The sequence below is a fragment of the Nothoprocta perdicaria genome, unplaced genomic scaffold, assembly GCF_003342845.1.
Source record: "Nothoprocta perdicaria isolate Ctin4 unplaced genomic scaffold, notPer1 scaffold_79, whole genome shotgun sequence".
In the NCBI taxonomy this organism is placed as follows: domain Eukaryota; kingdom Metazoa; phylum Chordata; class Aves; order Tinamiformes; family Tinamidae; genus Nothoprocta; species Nothoprocta perdicaria.
Window position 1 is genome coordinate 1640890 of NW_020456076.1, and position 26235 is coordinate 1667124.

The 26235-nt window shown below is 36.9% G+C and overlaps 1 protein-coding gene across 5 annotated transcripts in view; it reads left to right on the forward strand.

Annotated features, from left to right (window-relative positions):
- The window catches only part of CADPS2 (calcium dependent secretion activator 2), a 276456-nt gene that overhangs the window by 81331 nt on the left and 168890 nt on the right, over positions 1–26235 (forward strand). For all 5 annotated transcript variants that reach the window (XM_026051658.1, XM_026051660.1, XM_026051659.1 and 2 more), the window contains exon 3: positions 9671–10003. In XM_026051658.1, coding sequence (XP_025907443.1) covers positions 9671–10003 — 333 coding nt within the window. The remainder of the gene's footprint in view (positions 1–9670; positions 10004–26235) is intronic.

Below are 26235 nucleotides of genomic sequence, written 5' to 3' on the forward strand. Positions count from 1 at the left end.
AGGAGCTTCTTCCTTGTGAGGGTGACAGAGCCCTGGAACAGGCTGCCCAGGGAGGTTGTGGAGTCTCCTTCTCTGGAGGTCTTCCAAACCCACCTGGATGCCGCCCTGTGCCACATTCTCTGGGTGTCCCTGCTGGAACGGGATGGTTGGACTAGATGCTCTCTAGAAGTCCCTTCCAACCTGGATCATTCTGTGATTCAGTGAAATATTTCATCAATGTATGGATTTGCAGATCATTTCTTTGCCAAGTTGATGGTGATGGGTTTCATCAAGGAGAGCAAGCATGCTGCAGCCTGCAGTGCCTGGCTTAATCAAGGGAAACCTCTGCTTTTTACCTCCTTGCTGTATTGCATTATGTCTGCATTATCTCTGTTAGTAAATCATCAATGTATTGTGGAAATAAGATAGGAAAGGATTACAGCTAACTGCTCTGGTTTGATATGACACTCTCCCCCTTGCGACTGTTGGGAATCCAGCATGTGAACTATGGTATCTTACTGCTTGCTGGCTGTCTGCTAGTGAGAGTACCTTTAAGGTGGGGAGTGAAAAGTACTAGAAATATGGGACCCATTGCTGGCAGTCATATGCCAGAGTCCCGTTTTATAAATTTGCTGTATGTTTGGGTGAAGACTGCTTTTTTGCTTTCCAGTTGCCTAAATCACACCTAGTTTTAAGTGGGTTAAGGAAAAAAAAAAAAAAAAAAAAAAAAACAGCAAAAGCAGAGAGAGGTGTGCTTTGTTTGCACACCCTAAAGTTGCATTCCTCCTCCAGCTCACTTAGTGCTTCTCTCTCCAAAAAGATGATAGTTGGGGTTTCAGTGTCTGTGCATGCCTCCCTCCTTCGGTTATGAAAGTGAGTATGTTCCCCAATCTTCCCTTTTAAATCTTGTGAAGGTCTTAGATTAGTTGAATCTTTTTCCCTAGACATGCCACCCCTTCTTTTCTTAAACAGAAGACAGGCTGGTTATCTCTGGATTAGAATAAAAGATGTTAGAATAAAAGATGTTTTTCTTCCTCATATATGCAGAATTCTTTGTTGAATTATAACATCTAACTTGGAAGAAAACGAAATGTCTTCTCCCTCCCTCTGGTGAGGGTTATGATGGTTGCCAATCATAATTCAGTATGAAACACATATGTTTCTTAAATTCTTTGTCAGCCTGTGCATTAGAAATGTCTGTCTGGCTTGTAGTTTAGATCTCTCCTCAGAGAGAGCAGGCATAACACCAGTGGACTATTAGAAATTGCCTAGTTTGAAACCACTTCCTTTTGGCAATCTAACAGCCAGGATCCCTATGTGTTTTGAACTGTTGGACCTAAGATCACTGTTTGTTCTAGAATCACTCTAGGCTGTATTCTTTCATCTGCATCTGTAGGTCCTGAGAGACCCCTATAGAGGTAATGTGGCTTTGTAAGCAGGGCAGAACTGCTGGCAGAAAAGCACAGGCAGGTAGAGGTATTACTCAGTCTCAGTTGACCTCCACACCTTTCTTTTCCCAGTTAAATAAGAATGATCAGTGTACCATATAGTTGTGATTTCATACTTTGTGATTTTCTGGACCAGATTTATAATATCCAGCTGATTGGAAAGCAATGGAAACCAGTTTGGATGGTGCATTCTCCCCAGCACCATGTTAGAAGATGTCACAATCCCATCACTGAACACAGTTACTAAGAGCTATTTTAACTGTTAGCTCTTTCTTATGTTTTAATAAGCCAAATATCCCAACATTTTCAATGTGCAGTGTTTCTGCAGTCATTGTGCCTGGTTACCATCTATCTTCTCCCTGCTGCAGATAACAGGCAAAGCAGAAGTCATTTTTTGTCACTACTTGTTAGCATGGCCTAGGATGAAGCTACTTGAGCCTCATCCTTGGGAAAGAGGATTTGCCTCTTGCTGCTGGTATTGAATAAGATTCTCCATGGATCCACAGCCATGGGAAGGATTCTCACCTGTGTGAGTGTAATATTTTGGGAGGGAAGCTGGGCTGCTTTGGAGTTGAACCTGCAGGTGTTTGGAGACTTTTCTCCTCTGATCAAGTGTTGGAGAATGGAAGTGACATCCTACATACAATATGAAGTGTGTGGAGACCTCCAACAACCTGCAGATAGGCAGTGATCTCTAGACCTCATTATCTTTATTTCAAGGGTAGGATGTACTTTTAAAGACACAACTGCACTAGTTGTAGCGGGTAGAGCCTTTGGTGTAGCAGTAATCCACAACTAGTCTCACACAAATAATGCTATCCATCCTATGTCTCACCAGGGTGCAAAACCTATTGTTGCTACTGTCAGCTTTGAAAGGAGGACAAATAGGCTTGTTCCACAAGGGCATCTGGATAACTTTGATAAATGAGGCTGGAAGAAAGCACTGCTTCTGGGGGAAAGAATTTTGTGGATTTTTTATGGTGGTTGTCACCATAGCTGTGCTTGTTTCTTGTTATGCCCCAGGCATGAACACTGCAGTACATGAAATGGTGAACGTGTAGCCATCAAGAACAGAAATTCAGAAAGATGTTGGGTAGCTTCTGGTGCCAATTTGAAAAAAAAAGTCAAGAAACAAGTTCCAATGCATAGTGCTGTGTAATATGTTTAGAAACGTATAAATCTAGGGAAGTAGCACACATTTCAGGTGCTTTTTTTTCCTTTTTTTTTTTCTTTTTCCTCTAGACTGCTGGTTGCTAAGATATGAGAAATGTCCAGCATACAGCCATGATATTTCCCAAAGGAACTGAGGAAAACAAACCTTTTAAAATTTTTAACTTTTGATGGTTTTTTTTTGAACCACTGCTCTTGATAAAGAGTTATCATATTTTAATACATTCTGTAACAGTAGGAAAAATTGTATTACAAAATTGGGGGGAGAAATGAATAATAAATATGGCTCTTCAGAGAATGATGGTTTATTACTGTGAATTTGATTGCCTTTCCTCAACTTAATTTAAAATTATATTTAAAGGAGAGGGGGAAATTTGCAGTTAACAAAAATTCAAGAATTTTATTTAAACAATGTTGATTTATTTTCTTTTTTCCTGAATTAGGCATAAAAGGTAGTATATATTTGGGAGAAGAAATAACTGATTAAAAAAATCATTACATAGTTATTTACATGGAGAAATACTGATTTGTTAATTTGATCTCTTAAAATGGTGTTGGTTGCAATATATGTTAATTCCCATTGGCCGTAAACATTAGTTATTAAAATTTCTAATTGAGGAATATGTTGTGCAGATTGTCCAAAATCTTCTTTTTTTTTTTTGGTGAAGATAATCCCAATTCCCAATTCTGTCTGTTGCACAGTTATGGAACAAAATAGAACTTTTGAGGAAAGCGAGAGTTGGTCCCAGAGTACTTTGCTGATAGTAGTGCGTGAAATGAGGAACATTTTGACTCAGTGTGGAGCAGGGAAAACTCTAGGGAGAAATGGATAAGGGCTGTTGACTACAGGTAGCACAGCTTATTGAGTTTGTGTATGAGAGGCTTTGAAGAGCTGTGGCAGTAGCAGCAAAGGTGATTTTTTTTTATCTCAGTCTTAAGCTTTGTTTTGCATCAAAACACACTTCAGATACAGCACATGGCCTTAAAAAATTCAAAGTAAAACATGAGGTGGTAAGACGTGATGTGTGTCACCTAAGAAGGCAGAAACTTGTTTCTCATAGTTTCTGGAGCAATTATCTAAAATTGTAATAAAGCCTGAAATAAACTAATTTCAAACATATCTTTGGAAGGGAGAAGTGAGAAAAAACTCTTCCCGAATTTGTAGAATTTAATCTACCTCTGAAAAATACAGAACTTTTCTCTTACTCTCTTTATGTATCAAAAACTCCGGAGCATCTGCTTTCCAATTGAATCCAACATATGAACATGATTATGATATCTGATGTGGAAAATGGTTGAATATTGAGTCTGTTGTTCAGTATAACTTTCCTTTGTTCAAAGGGTCCTGGCAGCACAGACATCTTTTTAATGCTTTTTTTTCTTGTTACTCTTTCAATCATAAAACTGTGAGAGTAGCTGATATTTATGTGATCTTTTCCTCTAATACTTCTAAAAATGTTTAAATCGAAGGTCATACTGTAAATCTACTGTTAGCTTCAGCAAATTTTTCTAGAACTTTATTGATTTTATGTGCTTCTTTTGTACTCAACAGAAGTTTGGTTTCTCTGTGAGTGAAACTCATACTTCTTTCTTGACTTTCACTTTTCTGGTAACTGTAAAAAGCACACCAGAAAGTAGTCGCAAACTTGAGTATCCTGGAATTTCCCTCAAAGTTCTTTTAGCCCTTGTTGCTTTCACTGAACCCTTGTTTAGTCTTTACCAAGGAGGCACTTCCATTCATTTATATCACCAATATCCTTATGGGGTATTTGCTTAGGAATAGAGGAGGAAGGATAAAAACCAAGATTTTCTATCATGATGTCTTATCTGACCACAGCAGAGTTGGAAAAATTTCACCACTAAGGTCTAGTGGTGGCATCACCTGAGGGACCAAACCACAATGCTTGCTGCTTTTCCATAAACTTCATGAGGCCAACAGAAATGGAGACCTGGACAGCTCTCATAATGAGGGGACTTGTGAACAAGAACAAGTTTACAATAGCAAATGGAGTAGCTTGGGCAGTCATCCATAGTTCTCCAGGTGCAGGAAATGAAGCATTTCCTGTGGTCTATGAGAGAACAGAAGATACAGGTGCAGTGGTGAATGGCAAGCTGAAAGGCTTGGAAGTTTTCCACTTAATTCGTGGCATACGAATAATCCTAGCAATAGAAGTAGGAAACTGCAATGGCTCTTGGGTCAATCACTTTTTAGGGTCCCTCTTGATCTAGTTTATTTTACTTCTTATTCTGCTAGACAGTGTAGGATATCAAGAACTCAGATCCAGAGATGCCAGAACTTATGAAAGTGAAAAAGCTGTTAGCCACCTTGAACTTCCTTAAAGGAAGTAGATAAGGAAGCTGGTTCAGCTGGAGCGAGAGATGTGATATGTGTGGATGCTTAATGCCCAGAGTTGTACTGTTCATTTGAAGCTGCAGCCATCTTTTACATGAGAGATGAGTTGAGCCCTTGCTGTTAAAACACAAAACATGTTCAGTGTATAAATGTAATCTTCTCAAAGCAACAGAAAGAGCAGTGACTGTCAAAAAATGAAGAAAAATCTCTTCTTGCTCGTGTGGCAAATTAAGTTCCCGGCGCTGCTTTGCCTAATGAAGAGGTGAATCCCAGACTAGGTGCACTGGGTGCAAGGTGTAGAAAGACCATCTGTCTATGAGTAATGATTTTGTTTTTCAGAGAGTGAGAAAACATGTTTGTGATCCTTCTGCCCCTTCTTAAGGCACTTTTAAATTTTACAAGATAATTTTGAAAGTTGTGCTGAAAAAAAAAGAAACCTACATTTTGTTGCCACACAAAAGCTGTACTCAAAACTTAAGAGGCAGTAAATTTAGTTGAATTCCATTCTTTTTTTATTCAGAATGGATAGTTGATGAACATGACTGACTTGGATGATTTCTGTTTGTGTGCAAATGTGTTCTTATATAGAGAGAGACATGTAGATAGATAGATATGTAAACATATATGTATACATACTTATAAATATCATTTTAACAAACCAAAACTAACACTTCATGATGAATAAAAATTTGATTTTTATGTTGAAAAGTATGTTCAGTTGACAGTGAGTGAGGAGCATGTCATATACTGTAAATTCCTATATTAGCTTTTTTTTCATTTTTTTTTTTTTTTTTGTATGTTCTTTGTATTATGTATATATTTTTGTATGTCCTTTTGCAGGTTGCTTTGCATTGGTTCAGTCCTTTGCTTAAACAGCAAAAAAAAAAAAAAAAAAAAAGAAGGGTTTACATCACAAAGTTTCTCTTTCAATTTGTTTGAAGTTTTCAGAGTGAGAATAAAAGAAATTCTAATAGTAATTCAATCAGTGCTGGTGTTGTTGCCAGTTGGTACAGAGCCTAAACTGACTCCGGCTTTGCTAGAAGAACTGGCACAGAGCAAAGAAGCTGAATGATCTTCCCAAGTAATATGTTAGCAAGATAACAAAGTGTAATTTTTCAGAATCACACATCACTTGCCACAAAATAATAGAAACACCATAAGTGCTTCTAACTTTTTGCTTTCTAAGCTGACTAAAAAGGAGATATTCATAAAAATGAATCAGTATATCTCTCTTACATGAAAGAAAGCATGTATGAAAGTTTGTGAGATGTGGCCAAGTAGGCTTCGTATTCTTTTAAAAAGTAAATGCTAAGAATTGCTACAGTGGAGTTGGTACAAACTCTTTTGTATATTATGATTTTTCTAGGCTTTTCTGTAGACAAAAAGATTGTTCTGCTTATGTGGTCTGCACAGATAATTACTTATGTTTGAGATAAAGAGAAATATTTATTCGATAAAGAGAAATATTATTACACAAGAGGTAATAGCTAGAAGATATAAACATTATGTTCTTTAAAATTTCCCTTTTTTAATTGTAATTACTGCTAATTGATATTTTTCATTTCTAAACAGGAATGCACTTTTAATGCAACTATCCAGTGCCAAAAGCTACTTTGACTTAAGGTTTTACAAGCATTTAAAACTCAAACTGTGTATGCATAATAACTAGGATAAAAAAGTAAATTTAAACCAAGCCACATTTCAGTAAATTGATGAACAAATAATTGTCACTGTAGTTATAAGGGAAGATGAAGTAATATTTAGTCCTGTTAAAATTCCTTGCCTGCTCACCTTCAGATGGCTCTAATAAGAGACTTGCATCAAAGACTGTATGAGTGGCTTGGGCTTTCATGTTGCTCCAGGAGTTTTTAAAAGGAATCTGAATGATGTGGATTAAAAAGGTGCATAAATTCAGCCTTTCAGAACTTATTTTAACTGTCATCTTTTTTTTCCTGAAGGCATTGCATGTGTTAAAAGTGCCTACAGTTCTTGGTATTTGATAGGCTGGTAGCGGTGGGTAATGTGGAGTTTTAGCACTAACCCAGATTCAAGGACACAAAAAGAATACTAAAAATTGAAATGGCAGACAGTGTCAACTCAGAATTTCTTTGAGGACATCCAGAAAATATTGATAGAAACAGTAAATAATTTGTAAAGTAAGGAAGGAACAGCTGGCAGTGCAGTGGGTGTGTTTATAATCAGTAGTCCATACAGTTTCATACATATCAACACAAATACTTTGTCTCATAGATATAATTCGGCTGCACATATAATCTACACTGAAGAACGTATCTGAAGGACTATCTTAGTTATATAAAAGCTTAGGAATTTCATTTGAGCAACGAATGCTGACAGGTACTTCCAATATGGGGTAGAGTATGTATACCAGTTTGGTGGAGAGGATTACCATTGTTGACTAATTCCAAAGCCATGAAACTGGTAGCATAACCTGCTCCAGATAGTAGCAATTCCCATAAATATTCCCATAAGTGTTAAAAAATTGAACAGATTTTTCCTACAGCGTCCTAGAAAATTAAAATCAAATTCAAAAGTAAGTTTAAAATCAGTCTGATTTGAAAGTCAAGAAAAATGCTGGTGGCTTTTCAGGCCTTAAAACCAAATTAATCTTTCTGAATAATAGGACCAAAATTAGGTAGTGAGAAGGTAAAGGATACTGTGCTGATATTACAGTGTGTATATTGTGGATTTTGTTTTAATTTGTTTTAGATTGATATTATCAATTAAAGGGTTTTGTAATCTTGGGTAAACAGGAACTTTTATGAGGGGAGATGTTTTTGTCACATCGGAGCTTCATCTTTCTGCAACTGCTTTCTCTCGTGAGATATGCAAATTAGTGATATAAGATGTAATGCTGTTTATGGACAATACAAAATAGCTGAAGGTAGTCTGAAGTAATCTTCATTTTTTTCCTATTTGCTTTCAGTAAAATTGATGGAAGAATTAAAATTAATTGCAGCACATTAAAACAAAGATATGATCTGTGTACAATTTGTTTTGGTTTATTGCTGATTATGTATATCTTTTTAAATAAGATTACATAGGTATAGCATTTTGAAGAAATTATCAACATTAACCAACAATAACTATGTCAGCTCTCTTTATGGATAAAAGTTTAAGCCTGCTAACCAATATTTACAAAAAAGAAAATCCCACATGATAGGTAAAAGCACCAAATGTGATTATGAGATATCAGTGATGTCTCCTCTAATCATGTTTTGGTTCTTGCTCTTCCTGGTGTAATCTGCAGTGCTCAGTACAATATGAGTTAGGATATCAGTTGAAAATTTTATTTTGTAAGTAACTGCATTTTAAAATATTCTGCAGGATAAAAACGGATCAGCAAGTACCAGAACTTTTTGAATGTATGGGACAGAGCAGTACCTATGCAGAAACTGTTCAACCTTTTAGGTCTTCTTCCACTCTCCAATTTTAATATCTTCCCAATGGAGAGCAGTGATGTTATAAGTTGTTTTAGGAGCACTGTCTTCCTTTGTCTGATGCTATGTGGCATAACAGCTCTGCAGTGCTGTCGTCTCCATGAGCTGCATTTTAATCATTCAGTGTTGCCGTTTTTCATCTGAAAAAGTATAGTCATTTTTACTTCCAGTTCATAGTAGCTGACTGAAAACTTCAAATGGTGAGAGTGGAAAGGAAATCTCTTTAGACTGTGCAGCATCACACCTCTTCCACTGTGCTTGAGCTCTGCTTGAGGTGTCACTGTGGTGGAGGAGCAGTCCCACACACCACAGCCATGCAGGGAGCAAGTCCACCTTCTACCACGAGGAGCCAGGTGTTTGTGGGATGGGCTGATGTAGCTCGTCTCGTGGCCAAGGCCCAAGTCTGTCATTTGCACTGCTGCTGGTGCCACCGTGTTCATCTCTCTGTTGGTTGCACTTTGCAGCGGAAGAGTTTCCAGTGGCTTCCTTCTAGAAACAAGTTGTCCACACACAGTAGCTGAAAGGGTCAACCTTGCCAAGAGATGATGTCAAAAGAGATGAGTGCATCTGTTCTTGACCTCTAAATAGCTCTTACAAAATGCCAACATTAATTTAACTGATTTGCTGTAATTGCTGATGTATGTATTTGGAAGGTTTTTTTGGGACTCACGATTTTTTGGTCATCAGTTAGCTTTGCACATACATTCCTGTATTGTGTCTCTAATGCCTACAGTATTAAACCAGTTTTACAACTTTGTTTTTTCATCTTCTTCTTTTGTTAGTTGTAGCATTTTTGTAGGTTTGTTTTTGTTTGTTTTTTAAATCTTTATGTCTCATCTTCTACAAGATTCTTGGTTGTCTTGTAGATTATGTTTTCCATCATTGATATACTCCCAAGTTTTGAGACAGTAGCTTTTTCAGTAGCTTATGAGTTACTAGAAAGTATCCTATGGTTCTTATGGAAGAATGAAAAATCTTATTGCTTAGATGCTGTTAATTCAAACTTTATTGGAACGGAACTGTTGCAAATTTATGCAGCACTTCTTTAAATGTACTTGAAGTATTTGTTCAATGCAGAAAAATGTTTTTAAAAAATATTCACTCTTTTTAGTATGAAAAATATAGCAAACATTAGCTGGTTTAATTTTTCTTATAAAGTCATTTTGCATGCAGTCAAAACACTATCTCATAATTCCTTTATAGAGGATTGTGTTATGCTTGGGTCCACATGTAACACTGTTTCTTTTATTTTATTTTCAAAGGTATTTCTGAAGAGTGACCGGGTCGCAAGAATGGTTCACAGTGGAGGATGTTCTGCAAATGACTTTAGAGATGTTTTTAAGAAAAACATAGAAAAAAGGGTCCGAAGTCTGCCAGAAATAGATGGATTAAGCAAAGAGACGGTCTTAAGTTCCTGGCTAGCCAAATACGATGCCATATACAGGGGAGAAGAGGACTTTTGCAAACAGCCAAATAGAATGGCGCTAAGTGCTGTCTCAGAGCTGATTCTGAGCAAGGAACAGCTTTATGAAATGTTTCAACAGATTCTAGGGATCAAAAAATTGGAACACCAGTTGATTTATAATGCCTGCCAAGTAAGTATTGAAGCCATTCGGTTCGATTGTGTTCAAAATCTCTGCCCCAATCCCAGGTCATGGGCTTCCTTTGTCTATGCTGAAGCATTGACTGCTAGAGATTCCTTCAGTGCTAAGCTCATCTTCACACACTTGGAGGAGATGAGATCTCTCAGTAAGGAATCTTTGTATCATTTGGTCACTGGAGAGAACTTGGAAAAGGAGATGCTAAAATATTTGGTACTTATGCTTGAGGTATCTACTGAGACCTTTTACAGTGTCAAAGATGTAGTGATTTTGGTGATTCTGCAGTATGGCCCATGTACCCACATGTATGTTGTGTATGTGTACATATATTTATGTGTGTCCACCTTAAAAAGAAAAAAAAAAAAACCTATTTTAAAGACATTGGTGACAGGTGGTCAAATTCAAGATGCTCTTGACCAAGAATGATGTGAAGAGGAGTGCATTTATACTGATCTAGTGTCCAGAACTTCTGTAGGTTAGAACTCAATATCCTTCATTCTCAACACCATCTATGAAGCTTAATTTGCATAGTTTTGCTTTTTTGTTCTGTTGGATAAACTTGTTTCCCCTAAACTGCAGAGGAAAAAAAATGAAGCAATCATATTCAGATTAGCCTGTATAATCTGATAGTGATCAATAATTTAAATGACATATGAAAATATTTTATCTGGATGATTTTCAGAAGTGAAAATTGTCTTTTTCACTTTTTCACTATAGAGGGAGGGAATTATGAATACAGACAGGTCTTTTTCAAAAATCTTGCAACGGACCAAGTGGGTATAGAATTGAAACAGACCTCATCTAACTTTTGAGCCTATATGTGAAGTTGTACACCAGATTGCAGTTGAGCTATTTTTTCATATATCATATTGAGAGCTGGTTTATACGTATGAGCCAACTTAGCACAGGAAGACACAAGGAGTCTTGGGCACTGCTGACTGCCTCATTTATGGGGTAATTCGTCATAGAGAACTGTTCTATGAAACCTCCCTGGTGTTTGATGCTTCTCACAACCATAGATTTTACTTTAATGATACAAATACAGTAATACAGTATTTTGTTCTGCAACAAATTGTGAAGGCTTCTTGTTTTGATTGTGAACACTTTACTAACAGAATGCAAGTAGATTAAACAGAGATCTTTTTCTTTTCTGTTTGCCCCACCTTTTCTCCTTTGCCTGCAAATCCACATACATTTATATTACAGAGTTAGCTTTGGGGTATGTAGGATGCTAATAAGTTTGAGAAGGACTGAAATCTTGGAGAAGAATCATGCTTAACTGTTGAAATGTTTTCAAGCTTATACTCAACTTTCCTGCTGTGGGTCCTAACTTTCCAAATTTTTTCGTTTTCCAAGGCAGACACAACATTACTTTACTGAAGGAGTTTCATTCTCCATCAGTGCAGAGTTGCTGTTGTCACTGCACTTTATAGCCTGTTGTTGTCATCCAGTCAAGTATGCAATATGCTAAGGGTTGGAGAGGGCTATTCCACTGAAGAAAGACAACAGTCATCGCCTTCAACAAGTGCATTGCAGAAAACAACGAATATTTGATGATATAGTGCCTTTTTGATGGATAAACCCCTTATTTCTCGGTATAGTTTTAATAAATGTCTTGGTTTCAGTCTTTCAGTCTATTTTATTGTGAATGTCTACAGAGGATGATGATGAAAGTGAAAGATAAAAATGAAGTCAGACATGCATTTTAGCCAGTGCCATCAGTTTTCATGCTCCCCAAGAAGCATGTAACTGTATTTGTATGAAAATGCTTGCTTTCATTTCCCTTTGCCCACTGTTCTTAATACTACAGAGTTGGAGATAGTGATAATCAATAGTGTCTGGCAGCAGTAAGATAAGTGAAAGTCGGAACAGATGATAAAATTGTATTTTTGATAGTGGTTTTGATGATTTGGCTTCGCCTGTGTTCTGAGAATTGGACCTTTTTCATGGAAGTCTGGGTATTCTGCAGAAGCTGCCCTTGACAGCAAGTCTATACAGTTATAATTTGTTCAAAGAACTCTCTTCCTTTTTCTTTCCTCGTTTTTGCCCTTTCAGTTCTTTGGAAATACTCAACTTCAAAATGTCTTTCAGTGTCAATGATAAGGGTAAATTATTGTGCAGTTAGATGTCTGGAAAAGAGACATAGATGCTATTTGTAACAGTAGGTGGTTTTGTCTGCTGCCAATCTCCTCATGACTTTCTATGCACTTAGAAACTTTCTACTGGTCATCAGTGGCCAGTGCTAAATGGAGCGTTCTGGTAGCTGTTAAACTTTGGGTATCTTGCACCAGCACTTCACACGTTTCTGCTAGGCTGTCAGTTATGGCAGGTCTGTATTGTTTGTGTGATCTCAGAACAAACAATGCTTGTTCAATTACCACAAGAACTTAATCAGTGGTAAAGTATGTAATGGTAGATATTGTCAAATATAGTCTGTAGAGCTATGAGATTTGGGTTTTTTAAAAATTATTATTTCCATTTTTCTTTGATTTTGTGGCAACTTGTTAGCATATGGAATACCTACACTTTTTCTTTGGTAGAGATCATTAGCAGGACTAGTCATACTAGGACTTAGTAAGCTTCTTTCATGACCCAGTTTTCAGCTTCACAACTTAAGAAGGGCCATGACTTGTTACCAGCGAGCTTTATGTCTTTGTGGTTTAAAGATTCCATTTTGGAAGTGTGAATGCTTTCACCTGATATTTACCTGTATCGTGCTGCCTTGAGCTATGTTTTATGAGAGAGACATCATTGCCAGTTAGCTGGGACTTAATGATCTTGACTTGTTTTTGAGGTGCCTGGCCTCAGTTTTCTTATGATTTCTTTGATATCTTGATTTATAGAGATCAAACATGATATAGAGTCTTTTTCTTTTTTCTTTTTTTTTGTAACTTTTTTCTGATAACCTTATTTGATGAAGAAAGTCAAACTGAAAGTCAAACTCAAACTGATGTGTGGTCATAGACTATTATTACACAATTCCACCAAGTCTAGAATTTCAGTAAATCATAATTCCACTCAGTACTCAGAGTTTGCTTTATTTTGAAGATACTCATATAAGATTGACTTCTTCTGGCTGATCTAAGCTTACTGTCTTTTGAGGGGGAGGGAACAATACTGGTTTTCAGGATGAAAGAACTCTTGTAAGTCACTTGCTGTTTTCTGAAAGATAATGAATAATTTTGAGAATAAAGTAATTGTTTTTGAGAAGAATCATCAGTTAAAACTTCTGCTGTTGACTTATGGGGAATCAACTATACTTCTTCTGTAAAGAGCCCTAGATGATCCTTTATTTTAAGTCATAAATTCTCTATTTAAATGCCTCTGATTCACATCCTTGATTACCTTTAGCTTTTTCAAAATACATCTCATTGTATAAGCATCCTGATACGGAGAATGATTAGCCTTCATGACTTTTGAACAGAGTTTATAGCTCTGTTCCTTGGCCAAGATCCTAAAACCCTGTTCAGTTATGTTATGGACTGCAGATTATCAAAAAGGCAATAATTTGGGTGGACTGTGGAGGCTATGGGATTATGAGTAGGAAAATATGAAATAAATCTAGAGATAATCAACAGTTGCTGCATTTTTACATGATAAATATGAGAAAACTACACTTTTGCACACAGTCATGATGTAATAATGATATACATCCTTTCAGAGCAGCCCAGTGTTTTAAAACTAAGTCTGTCAGCCTGAAAAAAGTTTCCTGCCTTTAATATCAGAAATGTTCACGTTATGGGCTTTTCGTATCTCGTTTTTACTAGACAGTAGTATTTGTAAATACATGAATATATCTTCTCCCATACCTTGGAAAAGAAAATCTACTTTTTGATTTTTTTTTTCTTCTTCAAGGGAGAAATACATCTGCCACTGTTTGTTTCTGAGGGAAAGGAAAACACTTCCAATCAGATTTCAAGGGAGAAATAAATTGACATTTTTTCAACAGATTTTAAAAGCTGTCTTTTCTTCAAGTCTCTTAATTACATACATGTAGAAGTTCAATATGAAGTTATTTCAACAGTTATCTTCCAAATATTTTTCATGAGCTTTTCTGTTTTTCTCTTGGCATGAGAGAGATCTGGAGAGTTCTTTGCTGAAAACAGAAAAATCTGGGTGCTTTGAAGAATGCTGCAACTTTAAACATTCCCCATGTAATATATTCTGGAATGGAGCTATGAAAAATCCAGAACTAAGCTGAACCTTGTACTTCTGTCTCATTTAGATTTTCAGCTTATAATGTTACTTCTAGAGAGAAGAAAAAGTTTTGGAAGCCCTAAATGATCCATACCAAAACATACTGGTGATATTTAAAAAAAAAAAAAAAAAAAAAAAAAACCCCTCCTGTGTTAAGAACGTTTTTCATAATAGCAGAGTTTTCTTGGGTAACATGGGGAAAACTGCCTGACTGCCCCAAAGGATGTTGATGTTGATTTTAGTGGTAGAAAAATGATTGGAAGAATGTCAAAGCATCCTCAGAGAAGATACTTATTTTATAATGTTTAAATATCTGACTCTGAACAAAATTTTAAAGCCTTGCAAGCTACATGATGGAAAAGTACTTTGAAATACTTTTTCTTTATAGATGAAGGAATACTGAGAAAATGCTAGAGAGAAATGGTGTGTTGGCAACAATAATGCATTTTCAGTACTTGAGATATTGCAGTATCCTTGTTATTTTCAGCATTTGGGTAAGTAAAATTAGCTTTGACATCTACATTTAAAAGGAGGATTTTGAGTAGAGCATCTTAAAACAGGGAAAATGTTCACAAAGATTTGCTTGTGCAGTGTAAGCAATTAATCAAGAGAAAAAGTAAGTTTCTCACTTGTAATTACTTTTGAGACAAAGTTGAGGTTGGGAATTTTCTATTTGATAGTTCTGTTTTTGCTTAGGTGGATTTTGTTCCTTTTGTGTCTGGGTATGAGATAGGCACATATTGCTTCTCATAGCCTAGAAGATTAGTGGCTCTCATGGAGTTTGGTGTTTACTTGTGTCCAGTAGCACTCCAGGCTTGTTGTCCTATGCAACCCCTTTCTAATCATGAGAGGTGAGTGACATTCCCCAAGCCAGGAGCAGCACCTATGGCCAGCTGCAGAGAGAAGCTGAGAATTGTCAATCTCCCTAAGTCCATCTTGTGTCTTTCGATCATACTGTCAGGGCTGAAATCTTTTGTTGTGGGTTTTCAGCTGTAGAAGATCTTTATTCCAAGCTATTTGTTTTTCTGAGATTTTTTTTGGCATTCAGTGAATGTAGGAAACCAGCAACAGAATGTGCACCATAGCATAAAAAAATACAGAAGTTGTTTTTGTCTTTAACAGATCCTTTTAAGTGTCTTTTTTTTTAACCTTCAGCTGAATTTCTTCTCCTAAAATACTCTTTGCAGCCTTCAAGAAGTAATTAATGACATTTTGATATTATGCTCTGTTCCAGATCCAATTAAGTTAAGCTGTCTCAAAGCTCAAAGCCAAATATATCCAGCATGTAACTTGCACTCTTATTAACATCACCACTGCATTTGACTCATTATGTTTAATATTGCCAGCTGATGATAAAATTCCTCTGTTTTGGCGTTAAGCAATAAATTCATGCTCTGCAGTTGAATTACTTTTTCGTTTGTTTTTAAGGAGAGATCCTATGTCCTAAGGTAAGTAAATACAGGAAAATTTTTGGTTTTACATAAATTATTACAAATACACATAAAAACTAACAGGCACTAATGTGCCTAACTCTCAGTCTTCATGTGATTTGAATGGTACTTGTGATCAAGTTGAAGAAGGTAATGATCCTCAGCATGGTTTTATCACCTGTTCTGCTAAGACTCAGTAGCATTTGGTATTAATATTCTTTTTATCAATTCAAAATAAAGCAGTTTTTCTGAGAACAGACACTTCCTCCAAAGGATCAGTCTGATTATTTAGGCCTGTTCCTCTGCAGGGTCTTCCATCTGCAGCTAGTGGGAGGCCAGCAGAAGCAGCTGACTTCAAAGATATTGCAAAGCTGAAAAAAGCCACAGGAAAAAATGAGTCAATGTTTTCAAATCCCTCTCACTTACTGATACTGAATGTCTTGTTCAGAAGCTTAGCTGCCTTTGTGTCCCTGTTTTTCCTGTTTTTGATTTTTTATTTGAGGGAGTAGTAGTTTGAGGTTCATATGAGTTCTCTCTCTCCAGTCACTCTGGAAGGAAAGGTGCAGGTAAAGTTGGGAATGAAATGGCTAACGTATATAGTATATACATATCTAGTAAATAAAAATGCTTAAAAGCAGAAATCAAAGCACAGGCATAACACAGGATAGATTCTTGTATGCAGTAGTGCAATTCTGTATGTAACGGCTGAGGGATCTGCAGCTCTGTCCAGCTAAACTGTAAATTATGTGTCTGGTTTTTTTTTGTCCACCAGGTAGGTGTGTTTTTGTTCTCGTCCTAGATACAAAAAAAAAAAAAAAGGTCCCTCTTAAGTCATCTTTCTGAGCTAATGCTCTCCTCATCGCTAGACTGTTGTCCTTACTGCTTTTCCACCTCAGACACCCTCTCATCCCAACAAATACCTAAGGATTGATTCTCAGCAGAACAGACAAGGACATGCTCCTTGGCCTCCTATTTGTTTCCATCTCTGATATTTTATTTTACAAGTCATTTATATCATCCAGACTCACTTTGGTGTCACTGCTAAGACTATTTCCTTTGTGAACAGATGTGAAACATTTAAAACCACAGATATGTTTACAAGACTTGTGTGTGTTTCTCACTGTATAAGACACAAGGAAAACCAGGATTCATCTATACTTTTTATAGTTTATGCAAGTCTGTTTCTTGAGAATAGTTAAAAAAAAAAAAAAAAAGTTGATTTTATGTACTGGAGAAATCTGAAAGAAAACTTGGGCATTAGAAATGTTGGCTTCTAGCTGCTGTTAAAAGGACCAATTGCATAGTAAACTTGAACACTTTGTGGCTATGAAAAAAGAGAGAATCCCTCTGCATGTTATGGAGTAAGGGAAGAGTCAATTAGCCAATCTTTCTGTCAGCTCTGAATGGGCTGAAAAAAATGGCAGACTCTTCTAGTGTGGAACAGGAGGATTGCCTATAAAGGAGGAGAATAATGTGCTAAATGAGCCTCCAAAGGTACACTACTTTTTCAGGAATCCTAAATTTATGCTCCAGTCTGTCTGGTAGAGCCTTCTCCCCACACTAATTCTTGCATCGGAAAAATGGACACAGAGCAAGATCTTGCCTGAAATATCTGTAGGTCCTTAGTGATATTTATCTGCCCTGTTTTTTTGATGTTGGCATATTCAAGTGGCTGTTACATTTTACAGATGGATAGCAGACTTTCTGTAAATGGTGTTTTCTCACCATGTTAGTAGTAGTAGTTTCCTGCTAATTACATGTTTTCAGGAAGGTGGAAGCTGGAAACTTATGACTTCTAGCAGTAGAAAAAAGGCTTCATTTCTGTCTACTGTTGTTCAAGAATGTTGGTCCATAAATCTGGGCAAAGGAGGAAGAGTGAAAACTATTATGAAAAAAAAGACATTGGATACCTCGAGTTATGAGGTCAGGAGGACAAAGAGGAAGAAACAGCTGTTAATACTTGGTGACTCCATCCTGCCTAGGATAAAGGTACCTTCCTGCTGGCCAGACCTTTTTACTTGCTTTGAGCCTAGATCTGTGATGTTGCAGATAGATGGTTGAGGCCCATCTGGCCCTCGCTGCTTCTCCAAGTAAGCACCAGTGACCAGACCCTGAGAAGATAAAGATGACTGTAAGACCCTGGGAGCAAAGATGAAAGGGACAGTGACCCAGATGTGACACATCCTTCCTGCCTAAGTGGTGTCATCAGTGAGGCTTTTTTGGTCATAGTTTTCTACCTTGTTTTAAGTCTGACTGTTCACCTGACAAAGAGGCATGATTGTCTCTGAACTGGACAGCTAGTGGGGCGGATTTTAAACTAAGTGCATTTCAAGACAGGGACCTAATCCTAAATAGGTAAATGAGGAAGCAGTGCATGTGAGAAAGAGACATACGAGAAAAGGCAAGGGAGATTTCAACATTCTCCCTCAGAAAGAAAGGTATTCAGAAACATATCTACACTAATGCACTCAGCTTGGGCAGCAGAGAAGTCCAGAGTCTTTGAGTCAAGATCAGAAGGAAAAGAAATATTGATGATGCTGTGATGAGGATCAGTTACAGTCCCACTGACTAAGAGGATGAAACTATCTGCAAACAATCAATACAAGTCTCTTGTTTGCTTCCCTCATATCTCATGGTAGATTTCTGCCACCTGCCAGCCGTCTACTACAAAGGTAATATGCCATTGGGCAAGTAATGAAGTATGTTTCTAGGTTATGTTGGTGACAGTTTCTAAACACAAATGCACCAGAACTGATCAGAGATAAATCTCTATTTGATCTGCTCTTCACAAACAAGGATTGGAGTTAAATGTGGTCACAGATGGCAGCTGGACTGCAGAAATCACTAGTTGACAGAATTCAGCAATTGAAGAAAGGCTGAGCAGGCTGTCAACTTACTCCTTATTTAAGGAATCACTGTGCATAATATCTTGGGAAGCTGCCATGTGGGGAAAAGATGCCCAAAATAGCTGACTGGTTTCTAAAGAAAACATATTGAGAGCTGAGGAACAAAACTTCCTTTTGTGCCAAAAGACTGGACGTTTTGGACCCTAGATGCTGGAAGAACTGTGGAGCACAGCCTTTTGGAATCTATTTTGACACACACAAAGAAAAAGAAGGTAATGAGAAGTAGTTAACATGGATACTGATAGCAAATCATACCTGACCGACCTGGGTGCTTCCTTCCTCAAACAACTGGCAATGTGAATAAGGAGAGTAGCAAACAGCAACCCCCTCTGTAAAGTTTGTGACGCCCTCTCCCATAATATTCATATGGTATGTACTAGCAGATGGTGTAATGAGGATCAGTGGCCGCAAGCTGTGACTTAGGAGGTTCAGAACAACCCCTAGAGAAAATTTCAGTGTGAAGGGAGTGCAGCAAAGAAACAGCTCACCCTGAGAACTGGTAGAAACTACTTCTTTGGAAGTTTTCAGGACAGCTTGACATAACCATGGCTGGTTTCGTTGAAAGCTATCAAGCAGGAGGTTAATGGAAATTGGAGAGTACTGTAAGGTAGACCCTTCCTCTCAGGTCAGTTCAATTGTGTATGAATCATTTAAAAAACAGTGTTTAATGGAGTGTTTTAAAAAAAAAGTGTTCAATGGAGAAGATTGCTTAGACCAAGTGTGTAAGTTTTGTTATTAATGTTTTTCAATTAAGTTGGAAAAATACCTGTCTGCTCTGGGATAAATAGAGTTGGTTGCCCTTTGGGGTTAACTGATATATGAAATGTTTACTAGACTAGACTAGGCTGATTTTCTAAGATATGTGTTATGAGAGAAGGTGGTCTTGGACATGGCAATTTTATGATTAGAGTATATCTTTCTCTCATATTATTCTCTCTCTCTCTTTTATAGTCTTTCTCCTGATCACTAAATGAGCAGAAGATTGGCTCATGATACATGATGTCTATTTTTTGACCTCACCTAAACATGAGGTCCTGTTCTCACCTTGCAACAGAGAACCCCGCTGTGGTCAGTGGTAGTCCTGAGCATGGAGAACAACGGGAAAATGAAAAATAATACATGATATAACATAAATCTTTAGATACAGCTTGTTTGGGGGCATATTAACCTGCAGTTATATTTATTTTTCAACTTGTATAAAACCTTTTTTTTCCTTTTTTTCATGGCTAAATATGGATGTGCCACTAATGTGTCATTAATGCCACTGACTTTTAGAAACGGCAGCAATACAGAATATTCTCCAGTTTATATTCTGCAGTTGAGCATAAGTGGAGATAATGCTAGACAATTTCTGTCATCTGGCTTCTCTATGCAGTATTCACAAGCAACTTGGATAAAATTTCTTTCTATTCACTGATTGTCTTAATTGTTCTCGAAATTTTTCAGATCTTTTATAAGGTAGTTAATATGCTCAGTAATGTATACATTTCAGTACAAGTAAAGAGTTTCATATTTCATATTTCGTGAATACAAATATCTTTCCTATTTGAAATAGGAAGTGTTTTGTGTCTTTTTTTTTTTGTGGTGCGTTTTTAAAGCAACATCATATAGTCTCTAGATTTTTCAAAATCTTGGATAAATTGCTGTTTTTATTAAAGATGACTTGTCAGCCTGAATTTTAAGTCTCCTATTTATTTAAGTCAATCACATATAATTATTTGGGATAAATTACTGGCATGACATTCAAGGTGCTTTTGTTTACTGAATACAATGCTCATTAGCATTTATTACCCTAATTGCATATATTCCCTTTGGTTTTAACATTCCAAAGAAAATCTAATCAGTGATTAATAAGGCAAGAAAGACTGCATAATTGGGGGAGAGAGTGTTAAGGAGGATGCTAAAGTGAGGCAACTTCCTTCTGAAGGAAGCCTTAAAGCTCCTGTTTTGTTTTCTTTTGTTTGAGGGGGTTGGGGGAGAGTAACTGGTAACTTAAAATCAGTGTAGAATAATCAAGTCATGTCAGCTGACTCGCTCTGCTGAGATAACACCTCAAATTCAGGAAAACTTCTGGAAATATAAAACATTGCAAGCCCATTTAATGTTACAGAACATGAATATGCACATACTAACACTGTTTGCACGCAGATCTTGAGGTTATCTTGGATATGGTAGTCTTTGTGCCTGTGGTGTGAGAGGAGGAGGAGGAAGGAAGATTTCTTAAGAGGATCAGGAGATGAATCATCGCCCTTGCAAGGCCCACCACTTTGTGTATATCTTCCCTGGCCAGATTCTGAACTTACCCTGTATTAAAAGAAGCAGCAAATACTTCTGCAGTGGGATTCGGGGACAGGTGCAAAAAGGAATAAGAATTCCCATTTCAGTGATGATCATCTTATTTGCCAGATACTATCTGAGCAGTTGGGAGGCCTACACCAGTCATAGTCAGAGCCTAGGTAACTGCTGGAGTACTTTGAAAAATCCTCTGGGGGCCTCTGTGTCTTTCCATGGTTTACATGGTGATCCTAGGTTTCTGATTTGAAAATTGCTGGTAGAATAAGCCTCTGCATATCTCTGCGGGTTTTCATAGAATCATAGAATCATAGAATGCCGAAGGTTGGAATGGACCTCAGAGGTCATCGAGTCCAACCCCCCTGCTCACGGCACAGGCACAGGCCAAGAGCACATGGCACAGGGCTGCATCCAAGCGGGTTTTAAAGATCTCCAAAGAAGGAGACTCCACAACCTCTCTAGGCAGCCTGTTCCAGTGCTTTGTCACCCTCACAGTGAAGAAATGCTTCCCTAAGTTCCTGTGGAACTTCCGATGCTTCAGTTTGAAGCCATTTCCTCTAGTCCTATGCAGTTTTATACTGCATATATGTAAGAAAGAAATAATAATAGGTCAGAGATTTAAAAGACAGAAAGTAAATAAAAGGAAATAAACTCTTTTGTGTGTACACATTTGCAATTTTGTGATTGCAGACTTGGAGTGGAATTAATTTTGCATATTTGGAATTAGCAACAACTGAAGACTTTGACTTTAATAGTATGGAAGTTATCCTGCTGTAGTAAATGAGTGTGTACAGGCTATCTCAACGTTTCTCTGAAGTTCAATATCTGGATATGAAAGACAAAATACAGCTGGATTAATATGTTTACAGTACAACATATTACATATCTTTATTTTTCAGTTCCTGTTTATAAAAAATATGCTTTACATCCAAGGCCTTGATTTATCTGCAGAACACATTTTTAATATTAAGACTGATCAGATCTGTAAGGAGTAATAACTTACTGTTATTCTTCTTCTCTCTTTCTCTTAGATATTCTCCTCAGATACTCTGCTATATCTCGTTCTCAGGCAAACACATTGTTTTTCACCCTGTCCAAAAGAGGTAGTAGAATATCGTAGTCTCTGTCAGTAATAAGGGCAGGCTTGGGTTTTGGCTGTTCGTGTGTGCTATCACCATAAATTCCAAGAAAGTGAAAGACAGAAAGTTGCTTATCGTTATTTGCTTGTGGTAATGCTTTTCAAGTGTATGAACATTTTCGTCTTATGTTCTCTGCCATTGACCCACTAATGTGGATCCTAGTGATCTTAATGTGGTTTCTGGAGTTTAATATTAATACTTGCTGATTAAAAAACAGTGCAAGTTGGTCATCAGCCAATCACACTTTATTCTGAATTGCAAATTTTGTAGTAATGGACTGAAAATAGCATTTTTAAGGTGCAATTGATTTTTAGAAGGAGAATTTAGGGGAAGGTTTTAGGTTTATTTTCCTTTTGAAGGGTTCCTAAGGGAGTTTGAGTGTGGTTTTTATCTGATTCAATCTACTTACAGAGCAGTGTCATGTCTCTGTTTAATGACTGAGACAAGGGAATGTAAGGAAAATCTCCAAGTTTACGGGTAATTCTGAACTGTTCGAGTACTCAGATATTGCTGTAATTGCAAGGAACTCCAGAAAGAGCTTACGAGGCAGAACCTGCAAAACTTCCTAACCTGAGTTAGGTAAATGTATGGTAATGCACCAAAGTGGGGAAAAAAGTAAAGCGTGCCTGATCTGAACATGATCAGAACATCAGATCCGTGTACAGCATTATAAAACCAGACATGAGCTCTCTACGTCCATACCCTGAACACTCTGTGAAGTTCTAGTATTCACCTGTCAGGGATACAGTGGATTAAATAAGGAGCAGAGGATGGCATTAGCGATGGGACAGCTGCCTTAAAAGAACCAAGACAGCTGAAACCCTTCAGTTTCAGAGATGAGAGGGTTATATTTATTTATTTACTTTTTTACAACTAGCAGAATTACTTTTTCACACATTCTTCCATATTAACACTTTTAAAAGTGTTTTGCTTTTACTCTTTTTCTGTGTGTATTCAAAAAGACATCTCTGAGTTTATTTGCCAAAACTAGCATATTTTTTGTTGCTTATATGTATTGAGTAGCAAGAGGAGTGAATTGGGAAGAGGGGAAAGGGAGAACTAGGATTTTATTTTTAAGTTTTCTTCAGCAGAGTTTTCTCAGAAATCTACAAGATTTCACTAGAATACAGGACAATTAGCCATCCGCAAGTCTATTTGCATAATACATAATATGAGTTCTGCAGGTTGCAAAGAGAATTTTAAAATAACTTTTCATTAAACTCTTCTTTTTAAAATCTAAACAAATGCACTATATAACCTATAGATATGGAAAAGAAATAGTAAAATTGAACCTAAAAAGCATAGCCTTCTCTGAAATAGAGGTGTGATTACTTTTTTTTTTTTTTTTCCACTTTTGCAATTTTGTGTGTTTCTGTGAAACAGAAGACTGAAGGTTTATGGAAGGTCCAGCACAAGCAATTTGGAAAACTTTACACATCCTGCCCTTTAATTAAATCATTTTTCACGTCCTATAGGAAGTACAAGGAATTTACTTCAGTCACAATTTTGTTCTTCAGAAGTTATATCCTGTTGAATTCATATCCGAAAATGTCAGCTGTTACAGATTGGAGTTAGATACTCCATTTTCTGTCTTACATGAAAGTTGCTGACCCTCTAACTTTTATATATTTAGCTATTAATCTTGGTTCACCAGCATGAGAAATTTCAGGGATATCTGTAGCCTTTCCACAGCAGTGTGCTGAACAGCTTCTTCATGCTGCAGAGAATTACACATGTGTTTAATATATTCTGCAACTGTTAATTTAGAACAGCGAGGCATGTGTTAAGAATATAGGCAAGTCTTACAGTTATTGCAGCTCTGTCTGAAGCACAGCACCTTGCTTTAGGGTCAGAAATAAGAGTATCAAAGACAACAGTCTGAAAAATACCTGAGTTTATATCTGCTACACCTACTGCTTGCTTGCTGCTTATTTGATTTGACAACCAGAATTGAGCATTAGGACTTTTCTGGCCTTTTCCATTCTCTTTGCTAGGTGCCGTTAGTTACTTATAGAAAGCAAGTCTTCTCATCATTATATAATCAGAGTGTGTCTAATCCAAGACCCTTACTCCATTTGGTATCTTGATGACTTCTGTCTAGGCTGTCAGACAGTAATGTCAGAGATGGAACCTGCAGGTTAACTTTACATAGGGATTCAAAAATAACCCAGCAGCTCAGCTGGGTCTCGCCTTGGTTAGATGTGGCAAAAAGTTACTCTGAAGAAAAACTGATCATTACTGCTCTACCAAGAACTAACAGAGCATACTTGAGTGAAATGGCTTTGGATTTTGTGTTGCAGAAATAAGAGCAAGTCCTGAGATGTGTGTCATAAACCCTCAATTTAATCATTAAATGTAGAAAACGTGCATCATTATATGCAGCTTTAAATGTAATTTCGCATTGATAATAGTGTGAGTTAGGAAGGTACAGGAAGTTGACCGAACATTAACAAAATGGTCTGTTAGTCTCGATATGTGTAGGCAAAAGGAACAATAACTTCCATCAGGTCATTAGTTATTTGTATACACTATTCAAGATGATAAATAGTAAATGATATTTGACTTACTGTATCTGTTTAGGAATGTAAATGAGTGTTTTGTATTGGAGTGCAGAATCTTTTGGCAGTATTACCTTTTTACTTTAAATTACTTTTTTATGTTACCATATTTCTTCCAGTGTTCCATTTTTCTTTTGCATCAAAATATGTTACCCCAAAAAGCATATTATAGTATAGCTACAGTCTAAAAAAAAAAAAGAAATAATTTAAATAGGAATCAAAAAGGATGAGATTTTCCAGTCTATTCAAATATGTAGACACTTGTTTGTTTAGATGTATTTCTGTGCTGTGCTGTTTATACATGCAAATATATATACAGTAAACAAGTGTTTGTCAAACAGTATTTTCCTGTTGATCAGAATAGTGATTTTTAGCTTTGGTAAGCTTCCAGATTTTCTTAAATAAGTGGATAGTCTGAGGAGCATAGATTCACTGAATATTCAAGACAGCATCACAAAGTAAGTTGACTTAGTGTTTATAATCTGATCTATCTTCAGGTAGCGCTTTTCTTACTCAGTGCTTCAAACTTTTTTTCTATAGTTAATAACTTAGCTAGTTCTGAGGCAATTTTCACAGGCCTAGCATTACTAAAACTGAGATCCTTACATCTAAATGGTACTAGGGATCTTCATAGCGAAAGTCACCCTTCCATTCTTATCTTGACTGAAGCAGGGGTGGGGGTTTTTTTTGCTTTCTTTTTGCCTAATCTTCTTTTGAGAAGCAGCGAAACTGTCTTGGTTCAAATGTTTAAACCAAAATACGATATAGAAAACTCTAGTCTATAGCTTAGAATTTGACATTATAAACAACAGAAAGCATGCAATGAGAAATACAGAGCAATTGGTATGTTGAGGCCTGTTACAACTCCATCTCTAAAATAAAGATAAAAATCAATAAATAAATAACTATGCCGGTGCAGTGCTGTGGCAGGAACTGGACAGGCTCAGGCAGTGGTACAGCTGTTTGCAGAGCACAATCTTTTGCCTAAATAGCCCCAGCTTTTAGAGAGGCAGAACTCCGTGACCCAGGTGACTCAGTGACAGACCAGTACATATATATGCTTCTTTGGAGATAATTCAGACGTGCGAGGCACTACTTTTAGTCTCTGTATGTCATACTAAACAACCTGCTACTTCTGGTTTGTTTAAAAGCTTCACACATTTATTAATTTATTTTTCCAGATGAGGACCTGTTAGCAATGAAAAATTAATTTGTTCCCTACCAATGTGATGACTTTTCTTTTACCTGTCCATAAATGTATATAAAAAAATGAGGACGGAATTTAGTTTGAGTGACATCTGCTCTAAACAGTTGAGATGATATTAGGGATGTTCTTTGAAACATCCGCAGTCGGAGTACTTTGGTCTGCATAGTGGATCAGTGCCTGAGTGAGCAAGTTGAACTACTTTTGAATGAAGCTAAACCACCAGTGCCAACTGCCTACTAGAGAGCATTTAGTTTACTGAGACTAGAGCTAGCCTGAAATAAAAGCCTTGATTTTTTTTTTTTCCCCTTTGGACAAGTGTTCGACTTTTTTGTTCTAAAAAATTTTCCTTATTGCATCTCAGTTCTTGCTGTTCCGCATATCTCTGCGGGTTTTCATAGAATCATAGAATCATAGAATGCTTAAGGTTGGAAGGGACATCAGAGGTCATCTAGTCCAACCCCCCTGCACACGCAGGGTCACCTAGAGCACGTGGCACA